The sequence below is a fragment of the Pelodiscus sinensis genome, chromosome 3 (assembly GCF_052426305.1).
Source record: "Pelodiscus sinensis isolate ZL-2025 chromosome 3, ASM5242630v1, whole genome shotgun sequence".
NCBI classification, from domain to species: Eukaryota; Metazoa; Chordata; order Testudines; family Trionychidae; genus Pelodiscus; species Pelodiscus sinensis.
The window spans coordinates 182,398,088-182,412,963 of NC_143054.1; the positions used below are offsets into that span (position 1 = coordinate 182,398,088).

The 14,876-nt window shown below is 39.9% G+C and overlaps 1 protein-coding gene across 2 annotated transcripts in view; it reads left to right on the forward strand.

The window, feature by feature from the left end:
- Positions 1-14,876, forward strand: part of REL (REL proto-oncogene, NF-kB subunit) — a 52,860-nt gene that overhangs the window by 4,416 nt on the left and 33,568 nt on the right. Inside the window, exon 2 of one of the 2 annotated variants that reach the window (XM_025184195.3) lies at positions 5,605-5,738. Coding sequence is in view for 1 of the 2 variants with exons in the window: in XM_006122177.5 (XP_006122239.1) it covers positions 10,769-10,775 (7 nt within the window). In the remaining variant the exon portion in view is untranslated. Of the gene's footprint in view, positions 1-5,604; positions 5,739-10,533; positions 10,776-14,876 lie in introns of those variants that run through there. The other variant, XM_006122177.5, reaches the window with a different exon arrangement.

Genomic DNA, 14,876 nt, shown 5'->3' on the forward strand with positions numbered 1-14,876 from the left:
ATGGGCCTTTAATCAAGCTGCTTTGATTCCAGCTTTCCGGGCACTACCATCACCACCCATCTGGGTCTTGCCTATTCCGGGCACTACCATCACCACCCATCTGGGTCTTGCCTAATAAATCCCTATGTTTGTTGGCCTGCTTTTTTCCTCTCTCTGTCTCTTGTGGTGGTGGGTATTCCCCTTTCTTTTACTTCTTGTACTCAACTTGCTTAAATAATGCAGTGATAATTTGTCCCCCCTCTGTCTTCTCTTTTTCCACTTTCATAAGCTAACTATGCAGATCTTCATTTTTGCCTGACTACATCCCTCACAGAAAAAAGATACAGTTCACTTCCTCTCTCACTCAACTTGCTACTTATTGTCCTCAAAGAGTCAAACCCTAGGCTGTGTAACAGCTGCTATCATTACATGCAGAGAGTACCATCCTTTATTTTAGAAAGTTGGCTTCAGAACTACAGGGGATAAAATGGATTGTAGGAAGCTCCAGCTTATGACACACTCACGACTGTGTTCTGTAAGGTTTAAATAAAAATAACTAAGTGTTTCATACCAACTCTGAATAATTGAATTTGATCAATATTTTAGTGAGAAAAAGGTGTGTCCACACTTCCCCAAGTAACTGCAGATAAATCTCTGGTTACCAAAGTTAAGCTATAGACACTCTATCCCCTTTAGTACTGTTGTGTTCTTGGTTACCAATAGGGGTGGGATGCATCTTCTCAGAGTGAATAGATATTGATGGTTTGGCTGTAGTGCCTTCTTCATTCATAAGGAGGTTTTTTCTGAAGGATCAAATGCTCTTCTTTTCACCTTGTGAATCAGGCTCAAATTAAGACTATAGAAGACGATAGTATGCTATGTATCTATGAATCATGACTAATAACTTATATATTTCAGAGAGTTTGTTTGATCATGACCCCCTCCTTTCAGCCAATGGTCAGGGCAGTGTGTGTGTGTGTGTGTGTTACACCCAAGTCTTTAACTGCTGGGACACAAGGCCCCGTCGCAGTGGGCAGTCTAGGAGAGACTGACGGGTGCCCCGAGGAGTTTAACATCCATGTCTTTGTCCACTAGGATCGGGATCCCTTCGCGGAGGGCAGCCAACAGGCTGACAGACGCCCCAGAGTTTATAGGAAGAGCTTATTACGTCTCAGATTTTAATTGCTAGGATACAGGATCCCTTCGCAGCAGGCAGCCTAGGGAAGACTGAGAGATGCCCCTATGGATCTGTCCTGTGGAAGCAACATGATCCAAATGCCCCAGCTCTTCCTATATCTGTCCCTTATGACCGGCTGAAGTTCTTTTAAATTGTGCTTGGTTCTGTTATAGCAACTGAAGGAATCAGGTTAAAACTTAAACAGTTACAGGTTTATTAAAGAAGCTTATAAATCATATGGTTACAATGGCTATTGCTCTATTTCTTAACTACTAGCAAATATAGACCTTAAAAATGGTTACAAAGAAAATAAAGATAAAAAATAAAGATAATGGTACCAAGTGACAGCTTAATCTTTAAAGAGCTCTAAGTCTATGTGTACACTTAAGACAAAGGACCACATCTAGGTACAATTTTTACCCCCTTCTGTGCCTTTCGACGCCAGCATATCAGGCCAGGGCCGGTCCCTCAATTCCTGGGAAAGACTAATACAAGGTGGGTGCCCACGTGGAACCTCGGGAGGCCAATCACCTAACCCGGCCAGCAGATAGATGGTAGATTGACACTCAGAGTAAGTGTGCTGCTGGACCCATCTTTATACCCATAGGGGCCCATATCCTCTTTCTTATCTAAGATGCCAAATTGTGTTGGTCCGTCTTTGTGACTCCAGTACTTACAAGGGAGTTTCAAGTTAATTTACACTTGCAAGAAAGATAACTAAATTGTGAGTACTGGACATTTTTTACTGGACGAGAGATTCCTCCCCCCCCGCGGATGGCTGTGTGTTCGTATCAATATAGGTGTCAGTCAAGGCAGTTCTCACAGCCTCGAGGTCAACAATTGGCGTATCTCTGTTTACAGCCATCCTGTGTCACAGCAGCCTGCATATCCGGGCCTTCTGTTCAAGGCTTTCAAAGACTATGCTCTTTTACTGCTCTGTGTGCCCTGCATGCTTCCAGGTAAACAAAGATGGATGTTACAGGGGGGTTCCTGTCTGACTACACCTCCCAAAAAGTAAGAGCTAGGACCACCAAATTTGGTATATAGCTTCCTCTGATCATAACTTAATGCAACGCAAACGTTTGGTTGTGCCAGGAAAATGGAAGGTAGCTGGAAATTAGATCACTTCTCATAAAACCAAAAAGAAAAAAGACAAAATCACCAAAGCAAGTGCAATCCTCAAAACTGACATAACTGAGTGAATGTTGAAAGAGACTGAACCAAGATGAGTCAGAAAAATAGGATCAACCTGCAATAGGATTGCTTCTCAATAAACCCTACAGAAAAAAGATAAAACTGAAAAATTTGGAGTAGTGCTCTGTTTTGACACAACTAAATTAATACTTAAGGCTTACAACTAGAAGAAAATGTCATTGGAAAACAAACTGACCATAGCCCTTTTTTGTTAAAACACAGTGTATAGGGATGAAGAAAAAGAATACACGATAGAATTCCCATTTTTAAAAAAATACTAAAAAAATTAACCATAAAATCTTAATCTATTTTTAATTTTTATTTCAGATTAACATCATTAAAATAACATTGTGGGTTTTTTTAAAAAAACACAATGATTTAAATAAAGTATGTATGTTTCCCTTTTATTAAAAAAAAACCCCGTAATTGAATTACGGACCCGAGCAACACCAGGTAAATCTGCTAGTTTTAAATTTTAGAGTCTCCGCACTGCATGACAGGACTTTTTATGAATGATTTTCACAGACACATTTGGTTTGGTCTTTCATCTCTGACCATTTCTCCTATGTCTAATTTAAGCAGCTGAAGCTTCCATGTTTTGAAGAATGTTACAGATAGCGGTTAGATTTGTGCAAAACTTTGACAGTTTACTTCATTTTGATCAGCAATTATTTGAACCTCCCTGAGTTTTGCTTTGAACAAACTCCATATCAGACAGTACTGTCATTTTCAGATTATAAATATGATCCTCATTCTCTCACATTTTGACATTGTAGTTGCTTTATCAACCTTCTGAGTTGTCTAAGTAAGGTCTGGTCTAAATGTGGCAGGAGCGCAGCTGCACTGTTGTACGGACATTACATTACCTACCACCAACAGAAGGAGGAGTAAAAGGGGCAGCTGCTTTGGGGCCTGGACATTTTAAAAGGGCCCAAGGTTCCTGTTCGTCATCACTGCTATCTCAGACATGAATACCTGGTCCTTTAAATTGCTGCCAGAGCCCTGCACAGTGCATACCCTGTAGCCCCCAGGGGCAATGAAGGACTGGGTGAGGAAAGCTAAGCCCCCCAGCCTTACCCCTTCCATTCATGGATCCACCCCTTCCAGAAGGACTGGAGTCAGGTCCCTCCTTGCCCCACTCACCCCCGCCCTCCACCTCGCTCGGCCGTGAAGTCTTTTGTCAGCCCTGGATTCTCTCATTGGTTGGGGTAATTCTTCTGTTCATCTAGCGCTGTCTGCACTGGAACTTACCATGGGCTTAACAATGCTGCTAGGATATGGATTTTTCACTCCCAACCTACATAGTTGAATTTCCCTAATTTTCTAGTGTAGATCAGGCCTCAGTTATAAGTATGTCCTGTCGTACTTTCTGCCTCTCCCTGTTCCTTAGCCATGTCAGCTTTTGCTCTAAGCTTTTATACTGTACTTGTTACCACTGTATCTTTGTTCTAAGGTTGCTGCTTTAAATCCAATATAATTTTATGAGTGTTCATTTGCTCCAGTTTGTTATCGATTACTCTGACTAGGCTCTTAGTCGGAGTAAGGTTTTTGGTTAATGCAGACTGTGTAACTGTTATGACTTTGTTTTCTGTGTACCCCACCTTTTCATCTTTAGGAAATCTACAAGACAGCTATCATTTTGTGAAATAGTAATAGAGATGTAGCCGTGTTAGTCTGGTCTTACTGAAACAAAAGACAGGATTATGCAGCACTTTAAAGACTAACAAGATGGTTTATTAAGTTCATCACCTAATAAACCATCTTGTTAGTCTTTAAAGTGCTGCATAGTCCTATCTTTTGTTTCATCATTTTGTGAGGTAGAGATAGTGCAGACTGTGTTACTGACGAGAGAGACACACTATGTTCTGGAGATTTTTACCTGGGTTCTTTCTTGGTTGTTTTTTTTTAGTCTAAAATTAAAGTCACTCCGATTGAAAGTGTATAGTTGATCTTGCATAGAAAAAATATAGCTGTTCTTTCCAGGCATCTGAGAGTGTTATCCTATAAGACTCCTCATAGATTGTATCTTTTACCAGGCCTAACGTATTGGCTTAGAGCAATATGTAAACCAAAAAACTCTAAGAACACGGCTTACCTGCCTTCTGCATTAGCACTGAGTGGAAGGATTTATATGTAGAAATAATGTGCAGATAAATGATTATTTATCAAATTATTTCTGTTTATATAATAAGAGAGGCCAGCCACTACATCAGATTACAATGACAAATGAACACTTGTGTTAAATATAATTTAAAAAAAAAGTAACGCAGGAAATTGCCATCTTGACAGTCAAATGATGCATAAAAAGGCTGAGAAATGGCAGAAACCATCTGTATTTCATATGCATGACAAAGCAGGGGCTTTCAGAGCTGTTATAAGGAAAAATCTAAGCCTTTACCTTAACTACAACTTTGAAAGTTCCTTGTTGATAGGAATTATTACATTATTTCATTGTAATACCAATAGTCTTATTACTATTTTTTATAATTAAGAGACAGGATGCCTGCCTCAGAGTTTTCTGTGTGAAATGGCTGCAGAATTTGATTTTTTGACTGAAGAGCCAGTTGCCTTCAGGAGACAATGAAACCTTAACATGTCTGTCTAAGAGGCCTTTGTAATATCACTTTAAAAAATAGACTCTTATATAAATGTTTAAGCACTGTATGGAATTAAGGCATAAATATTTGGCGGAGACTGCAAGGCAGAATGCATAGGAAAACAGCATTTCTAATTTAATTGCAGCTTTCCTTATAGAACTGTGTCTTTTGGAAAAGCACATCTTACTTATTAAGTAAGGTACTGGGTCAATAGATGCTAATGTTACCACATGACATGCTCTATGGCTAGAGCCAGATAATAAAGACCAGTCTCCACAAGAACTCTTGTATCATACCTTTATTACAATGACAGAGCCCATGATCATATTTGTGGATTGTGGATCTGATGTGGATACAAATTTTGACTTGAAAAAAAGAGATAAGAATTTAGCTAGCAGTATAGAAGTTAAATTTTCTAGTGAGAATACTAATTGCAAGAGAAAAGGGTGATTGATTAATTTCTCTAAATACCTTCCACAAGAAAAAATGATTTATCATATGATCTGTGCACTCTAGATCTTTAAAGAAAACACACCACATACTAGGCTGGTTGTTTCAAGGTTGCCTAATACATTTTAAACCTGGAAGTAGAAAACATATAGCAGCAGAAACAAATGAATTCTTTAACTTCTCATTTATGTTTGGATCTTTTCTTAGTCTCCATCAATATGGGATGCATCTCTGCAACCAAAACCAGAGTGAAAACCAAAGGAAGAGATCCAGAGAGGAAAAAAAGTCACAAACAACTCATCAGAGGAATCTCTTGACTGAGTAGTTACTGATCAATAATGGTATGATGAAATTAAACTTTGAATCATTTGCTCATGACATTTAGACATGTTATATACTGCTACATCATCAGTTCTCTTTAATCAGTAGACCAAAAGCAATGCGAATTGTAGAGTAGAAGGGCATATAAAACTAATTGATGTAACGTATGGTAAAATTTTGGCAAATAAATGGTGTCTCCACATGAATTTAGGGAGATGTAAAGATAATTTTAAAAGGTGGGGGAGGGGGAGGAGTGAGCAAGAGTAAATTAGTGTGTGATGAGATGAAATGATGTATTTGATTTTGCTAAATGTTTAAAATAATTAAAATGAGGTTTGGTGAGAACAGTGGAAATTGAAAGATTTATTTATTAATTGGCCATTGTAAAATAATTTTTGGACTATTGGGGACTGATTCTCATTTATACTCAGTTATGTGTACACCTACTTTAAGACCTGGTCTATGCTTAAAAGTTTGGTTAATATAGCTGCAATGCTTAGATGTGTGAAAAATGTATATGCCTGAGTACCATAGCTATGATGACCCAACCCCCATTGCAGACTCAGATAAGTCAATGAAAGAATGCTTCTGGTAACCAGCTGACATTGCTTGGGGAAATGAAGCATCTATAGTGATGGAAAAAATCCTTCAGTCACTATAGGAAGCATTTATTCTACAATGCTACAGCAGAATTTCTATCAATGTAGCTGTGCTGTGGTAGCCGTACTATACACCATTGCTGTGAGAGCTCTCTCACATTGCTGTGTCTAGAGAACTTTCTCTAAGTGAGAGTGAGTAGCTCAGCCCAGTCTCTGTTAAGCTTCAAACATGAATAAGCTCTCAGATAAATAAAATTAAAACTACAATAGATGCAAGTCAGCAACAAAATGTTTCTATACAGTATTAAGTTTTCTTATGTGATGTCAAGGTAGACAGTTCTTTCTATGGGGGCAGAGTTAAGGTCGTTAGAAGCATTGTTTTGAGGAGCACAACCTTAACCCTGAATTTTCTAGGTACTGTCATTTTTTAAAAATATAATGTTCTTGGGTTGCAGAATGCTCTCCAGACACTGATATGTGCCTGCTAGGAATAGTTTGAAAAATGGGCCCATGGACCAGCTCCTGCAAGCCCTAAGAGATCCAGTCCTGCAGAAGTTAGGAGGCATAGGGGAAAAGGGAATAACCCATGCCATGTTGACTACTAAGTGTCCTAACTCCAGTTTCTGGACAGGAGGGGGAGACCTCTGAAGAACTGGATAATGGTCTCTTCTTATAGCACATAGGAAGGGGGAGAGGAAAAATATGTCTAGGAAGAGGCTTGGGGATCAGCAATAGCAGGATGAGAGGGGGAGGGAAGGACCTCTCTAATTAGGATCCTAAGTTCCCTGCAGCTCTAGCTCCTCCGCCATACCAAAACTAGCTTCTGAGTCTGAAACATTCTTACACATGGTTCAGGATTCACAGACTCTCACTAGTCATGACAGGTTCACCAGCAATCCCCATTCTGTGAACTGTTGGTTGGAAATAATCCTTTTTTTGTTCCCTTTCCATTGAGGAGCCTCTCTAGTGGTCAGGTTTCCTCTTAAGATCTGTCTGTTCAGGGAAAGAGAGAGAGGCTTCTTCTTCTTTTCTTTTGTATTGAAACCATAAGTCTCTCTTAATTCCGTGACATCTTGTAAACTGGATTGCACGCTTAGCAGCTGGGGAAGTTACACTTTACTTCATATCTCTTTCTTCATGCCTTGTTTTACTACCAAAACTAAAACCCAGCATAAATTGACTCCACTCAGGGTCTTTCCAGGATCAACAACTGGGAGGAGCGAGGCTGTAGCCTTCCCCTTTCCTTTTTATTACCCTGTCAAAACCAGTTATATAATAGGCAGGACCTTTTGCATGTCAGAACATATTTTCAGCTGAATTAAGTTCACCAGTTTAGAGCAGATATTCCATAGCAATGTTAGCAATGCAAAAGTAAATTCACTTTTGACATTAGAATTTAATCACCTAAAATTTGATGTTGGACACAGAATTTCAGCTATTAAAAGACTGAATTTTATTTTTCCTCTCTCTTGCTTTATGGATGTTTTTGTTTACTTACAAAGTGGCAACAAAATTAGAATATTTTTTTAAATTAATCAATCCACTCTTTCCAAGCTATCATAGTTCTGGAACCCCTTATCCAAATCACTTCCAAATCTCTCTCTTTTTCTCTCTGTAAAATCAGACTTGTGTTAGAAAATCTAAACTATGGCTCCCATGTAAATATACCTTTCTTGGGGTATTTGTTTGACACCTGTTAGTATCTAAGGTCCAAATCCTCAAAGGCATTTAGGTGCTTAATTCAATCAGCATCTTATAAAGTCCACTCCTAACCCTGTAGAGCTTTAGGATGCAATATGTGTGAAAGGTGCTGTACAAGTACAATACATCTGAAGTTTTGATTTTTTGGGGGAAAAAATCAATATGTATTCCTGTTCCAAGCAATAAATACACAAACAATGTTTGTTACATCTGTGGACCACTGAATTTCAATGATCTAGCCATTCATCCCTTTCAAACCTTTAATCAGGAGCAAAAGAATAGAGATTTGGATAATCTTACAGCCTAATCCAAAGGATTTCTTTATTTAGTTTTTATGTATACAGTTTAATAAATTAATTTGTACTACACCCAGTGCATATGTAATAAAGCCTACCATGCTAACAATTGAATAGATGTGCAATACATAACATACTTGTCCTGATCCTTGGCAGGTGTAAAAGGCACAGTTCTCTAGAAGCAGAGGAGCTCTGTTGATTTAAACCAGCTAAAGTACTGATGCTAGGAATTTAGATAATATTATTGAGACAGAAGCCTGCAAATTTTAATTTTGTTTTGTAAAGGGAAAAAAAGTCTCTAATTTTACATACCTGCTAGTACAGGAAAAGTCAACTACGGATATTTAGGGAGGAAAAGTGCTTTTTTAGCCCAGTGTACAAAGTGATAGGGAGAGCATGTCTAGAAACATGGAACCAAATTCATACCTGATGTAGGCAGATTCTCATTTACTTCCATTTGGTTGCATTGGCCTACAAAATGATGAAAATAATATTATGCTACAATTTGTCCAATCCTTCTTACTTCAGGTCATAAATTGGTATGTTTGAATTTAAATATTTAAAAAATATGATTTCCTGTTTTGGTGTTTAATGTATTATCCTAATATGCCTAGTTTAAAATAAAAAAGGCTGAGATAGGAAGAAACATGACAGAAAATATCAGTTCAGTGCTATTCTTCAGTACATTTTCAAGCCATCGTTACTGTACTAATTTTTAATGTGTCTTGTTCAAGAATGTTACTTTAGATTTGTTGTTTATTACTTGCCATTATGTATGATTGAAACATTCTCAATTAAAAGATTTAAATGCTAAAAACTTGTTGCTAGCTCAGTGCAAAGTAATCCTCACGTCACCAAAAAAAAAAAAAAAAATCTGTGAGCAGGGATTCTTTTACTCTTTTAGACTCGCTCAACATTGACCTCTCTGCAAATCATGGAGGTTGGAGCCAGTATGGCACCTGAATCTAGATTTCTGCAAAGTTCAAGGGATGTCTGTAAACTGTTCCAATTCAACTAATTAAAGTAGTAGGACTGAGTTAGGGATGTAAAATCCCATTTAATCTGTTAACTGGAAAAATATTATGGTTAACTGGTTAACTGCTTAAACTGGGGCAGGCATGAAAAAAATGTTAAAATCTTGAATTACAGCCACTCCCGGAGTTACGACCACCTCCACTTACGACCATCCGCACTTACAACCAAAGCAGTCATAAATACGGATCCGAGTTACGAACGGCGATCTGCGCTTACGAACAGTGCGGTCACCATGTAACTCTCTGGGATCCAAGTTATGAACACTTTGAGTTACGGACCAAGTGTTGATCCGTAACTTATTCGTAACTCGGAGAGCAGCTTTGTTTTTAGTATGTCACAATTGAGGAATCAATTGTCAAATTTGCTAAAAATATCATATTTAATCTACTAATGTTGGTTATTATAGTCTGGGAAATAAGGAGCTCAATTGGTCATTCAATTGCAACCATGATTATGGAGCTGCTTGATACTGATACTGCAGCAGTGTGAGAGAGTGTAATGCATTGCACCCAAATGGGACGATTGCCTGGACATCTTGTGCTTGTTTTACACATAGGCAACATTGTGAATTTTGTCATGCCCATAGATTACTGTTGAATTGACTTACTGTGTTTCATCTGAAGATGTGGGTTGTGCTCATGATACCATCTACATGTTTTGTTAGTCTCTAAGGTGCTGTAAGACTATTCGTTGTATTTTAAGTTGTAAGTTGTCCCGTCTGAGGTTCGCACTTTTAGATATTTCAAAAGCACGTCTCTTGGTATCAATGTGGCTACCCCGTGTGTGTGAATTATAATTATATATGGGGTACCTGTACGGTGTGAAGAGGGGCTGTGTGTATTTGTGTGAGATAGAAGCAGAAGAGGAAAATCTGTGCATGCCCAGCAGAGAGGGCACTTTCACACTGCCCCACAAGCTGACAGTGAATCAGGAACCGCCTGAACCTGTCTTGCCAGTGGCAACAGAGGACAGCGCCCCAGCTAGTGCTGGCATGCGAGGCGTATGTTACACTCTAGCAGCCAAGCGAGGGTCAGCCTGGCATGCGAGGAGGTGCAGCTGGAGGAAGCAGGTTGGGGGCGGGGAGCAGCCAGCAGATCGCTACACCGCGGCGTGTGGGCACTGCATGTAGCTCTGTAGCACGGAGGGGGGAGGGGACAGCTTGCTGCTACTGTAGGTAGGTGTATCCCCGCTGAGATCATCCCTCCCCTCCCTTCCCCTCAAGCGTACAGCACAGGGCAGCCGCAGCAAGCGTGGGGGGGAGACCGGCCTTTTTGAGTCCGACGTCACCAAGCCGTCACCCTAGCGGGAAATTCCCAGCCGTAGGGAGGAGCGGCCGAGGTAGGGCCGGGACCAGCTGAGCCGGAGCATCAGGAGAGCGCGGAACCGCCGCCGCGGAGAGTCCCGGGCTGAGCGGGCACCATGGCTGGTAAGTGGCTGCAGGGCGCTCTCCATAGGGCGCCTTGCGCTCGCTGCGTGGGGCCAGCTCCTCTGCAGCCCGAGCCCCGGCGGGGCGGCCGGTGGAAGGGCTGCCCCGTGCAGTGTGGGGACATGCAGTGATACGGAGCTTGGGCTTGCACTGCAGGCTGTAGCGTCGATCTCCTGCACGCGTGCAAAAGCCTCTGAAGCCCCGAAGGGCTTAGCGGGTGAGGAGAGGTCACCTGGGGGGCTGCGAACAGTGCAAGCGTGTGACGAGGTGCCTAACTTCCGTACAACCGGCAGTGAGTTGGGCTGGCGTGCCCTCCTCACCCAGCTTGGGCAGAGCTCTGGGCTTGGCAGAAGACACTTGCCTTCTATTCCTGCCGTGAAGACATCTGCTGCCAAGAGAGGCTCGATTGACATTATCTGACCTCGCCCAATGGCAAGTTTCTGAATCTGACATGGCTGAGTATTCAGGGTCTACTGTGTGCGCACCGACCTAAACAAAAACAGCTCCACCAAGGCCTTGATGAGAATATGACTTGAGTGTGACACACAGGAAGAGGTGGTGAAGGAAAGAATTAATTTTTGTTGTTGTTGTTGATGAAGGGAAGTAGCCGTGTGAGAGCTAGTCGATGAGGAAGTCTGTTCACATGACATGAGTTTCAAGTGTGGCTTTTTGTAAGAATGCCGGCAGAATTTTATAAGACCAAATTCACCATGGGTGTAAATGTCAGTAGTTCTGTTCACTTCACTATAGTCATGTCCCCAACATTTAAAATTCCTCCTTCCGCTACTACTTTCTATGATAAATCAATCAAAGAGAAGAATATGAAACAAGTGTAAAATATACACACAAATATGCCTGTGCCTGAGCTTATCACAAAATTTACACCATGTGAAATTTTCTGTGGTAGAAGAACAAAATTAAACAATATGTTTATGAATACTCAAGTAATTTTCTTGACACAGTTCGGACCAAATTTTCAGACTTGGATACTAAAAAGTAAGGCATCTAAATCTGTATTCAAACAGTTAAATATCTGAGTTAGGTCCCCAAATCCCTATTAAGATGCCTAAAATAGGTGTTTAGTTGTCTAATTGTGAATATTCACATGAGAAAATGCAACCCCAATGTTCTGTTTTGTTTGCAGTTAGTGTATATAGGAGAATATAACAAACATTATATAAGGGACATTCACTTTCCCTCAGCTGTCATTTGGTTGAAGGTGGGAGAGGAAAAGCTGGTTATTTGATCAATATGAATGTCCTTTAACAAAAAAAAACCCAGCGGTGGTGGCATGAGAGGGGGGTGAGCCCATTTTAGAACCTCTTCTGAGAACCTACTCCTTAGGTAGACATGAGCTCCATCCACTGCTCTGACATCTGCAATAGGCTTGCTAGATCCCTTCCATACTCACATCCATGGTACAGGTGGATGAGCACTAACCCCCTTTTCACAAACATCTGACTGCTTTGTTTGTACGAAGCTCTCCCTGGGTGCTAGTTTGTTCCCTCCTTTGCTGCTTAACATCTGGGAGGAAGGCACTGATTCTTATCCTGCCTTACCTTCCCTGTAATAAAGCAGGGTTTTTTTGAGGAGGGGTGGGAAGGAGGAGAGTAAATGCCTGCCAGTGGGAGGGAGCTTTGGAGAGTCTTCCTTTTCCTATCAGGGCATCCAAGGAACCCAGGCTCCTTCTCAGCTGTCATAACTGGGAATGAGATTTATTTCTACTGTGAGCATGGGTATTCCTAAAGGGCCTTAAAGGTGTCATTTTATCCCTTGGAAAGAAGGTAGCAAAACTTTTAAATAAAAATAAATGGTCACCATATTGGACAGTTGGTGCCTCTGATCCTTGTGGGTTGTGGCAGTCTTGAGGGTAAGAGAGAGTTGCATTTCAATCACCCAGAAATGTCCTAATTGCAAGAGTTAATATAACATGAAAAGCCCCAGTTGTTTAAGAGGTGTGTCTTAACTAATTCATGCATGCAGTGATTTTTGAGGCTCAATATATATTGCACATGAACAGGTTATGAAAATTACTAGTGATTTTTGGCTGCTTAAATATGTAGGTACCCAACTTCAGACATCTTAAAGGGATATCACTTTCTAAGGGTAGGTGTACAGTGCCTATACATTGTCTCAAGTTGAGCACCTAAAAATGGAGTGCCTCCCTTCCTAAGTCACTAGTTGCATCTGAGAATCTTGGCCTATTTTTGTTATTCATTAAGAATAATAAGCCAAGATTTTCAGATGTTTTGCTAAAAAGGCGACAATCACAATTTTTAGAAGCAATATTAAATCCTTGTCCAAGTAGCTCTTAGGTAGCCATAAGGAATAAGTTAATGAACAAACATAACATCTGAATTAATTAAAACATTAAAAGATTCTGATAATGTTCAAAATGGCTCATTGAAATATAAAAGAAAAATGAATCCTTGTTCAAATAAAGAGACTAAATTTACAGTATATGTCTCAGATTGGGGCAGACATCAGTTGGCTAATGTCAGCTTAGTGCTTAACTGATCCCAATTCAAATTAGAAGAGGTGATGGCCAAAATAAATTAGTATGAAAGGGAGAGGCAGTACCATTGAAAGTGATCACAGATTTGGTAGCCATAGGAATCAAAGTTCTAATTTAGTTTCTCTTGGTCTCAGCAAAATCCTTGCATTCCACATCCTTTGAAAAGTTTGTCCTCAGGCATGTTTCATAAGGATTTAATAATTTTTAGTTTTAGAACTGGTTGCATGAATTAGAGTGATTGCTGGCAAGAAAAGTTTTCCCTAACCTATATATGGTATGTGAATGTCAACTGCTCAGTCAGCTGTTGCCAATGTACATGTTTTATTTGCTCATCTAAATACTGGCTCTTAATTAGATAAATCAATTTATTGAATTCACACACACTTTTTTAAAATATATTGTATTTTAAAGCAGATAAGTTGAGACAGTAGATATCTTTCTTATCCTCGACTAATATATTTTCAACTTATTAACAATTGGAGAAGGAATTTTTAGCAGGGGAAATTCTTAACTTCCTAGTATTTACAGGCTTCTCTTCTAGTTACTATTCTGTAATGTCACATGACAAGAAAGAAGAAGTACATAAAACAGTTTTGCTTCTAAACTGCATCTATTTAGAAGATGCACAGGTCATGAATGCTTGTCTGGAGGATTGCCCTTTCTGAATTAAGATTTAAGAATGTATTTGCACTTGTTTTAGGTTAAGTCAGAATGTTTAATAGTAGATCTATCACCTGTCCTCCTCCTGCCTAGGCTGCTGTGGCAGATGCTTAGAATTTAGGGTCTAATTTTTCAGAAGCAGCCACTGATTTTTGGTATGCAGATTGGACACCTGGTCCACAGATTCTGAATAGGGAGGGCATCTGCATATGAGTTGGAGGGGCAATTTTTTTCCCCCAGTGGCACCATAATCTGCACACCTAAAATACCCCCACTTTATTGTGGTTTTGTATAGTGATTACATGTTGTTGATAGTCACTCTCTAGCATGCCTCCAACTCTTTCATGCACTCCAGATACTGCATTACTGCAGAACACCTCCCAGTTGCATGCAAGAATTGAATATTCTTATGTCATTGCCTCTTCACAGCCTGTCCCTTCTCTGCAGAGGAATCTGTGGCAATGCTAGCTTGAGGTAAAATTTGAGTCCATGTTCTTCCTGCTGAGCAGTGAAAGTTGCATATTACATCACAGCCCATTTTGACTTTGTTCTTCACCTTTCCATAAACTCACTACTGAGGTCTAACCAGACTTCTCTAGGTAACTCAAGAATTCCAAGAATCTTAACTTTAAGATGAATGCTGTGCACATATTTCTTCTTCCCTGTTTCGACTGCACATTCTTGGACAGTAAGTATTCTAATTAATGGTAGAGCATCCACTCTTTGAAAGCCCTTTGCAGTCATAGCTGCACTTTTGCATCAGCTCTTTGTCTATAAAGGACCTGTTTCCTAGTGGTAGACAGGGAAATCAATATTTGCTTCTTTCATTGTTAATTTTGATGGCTCTAACTTTAAACTCTTTGTGCTTCTCAGTTTAGATAATTTTGTATTAGTGATTTAAAAAAAATGAGTCCCAGATCTTGATT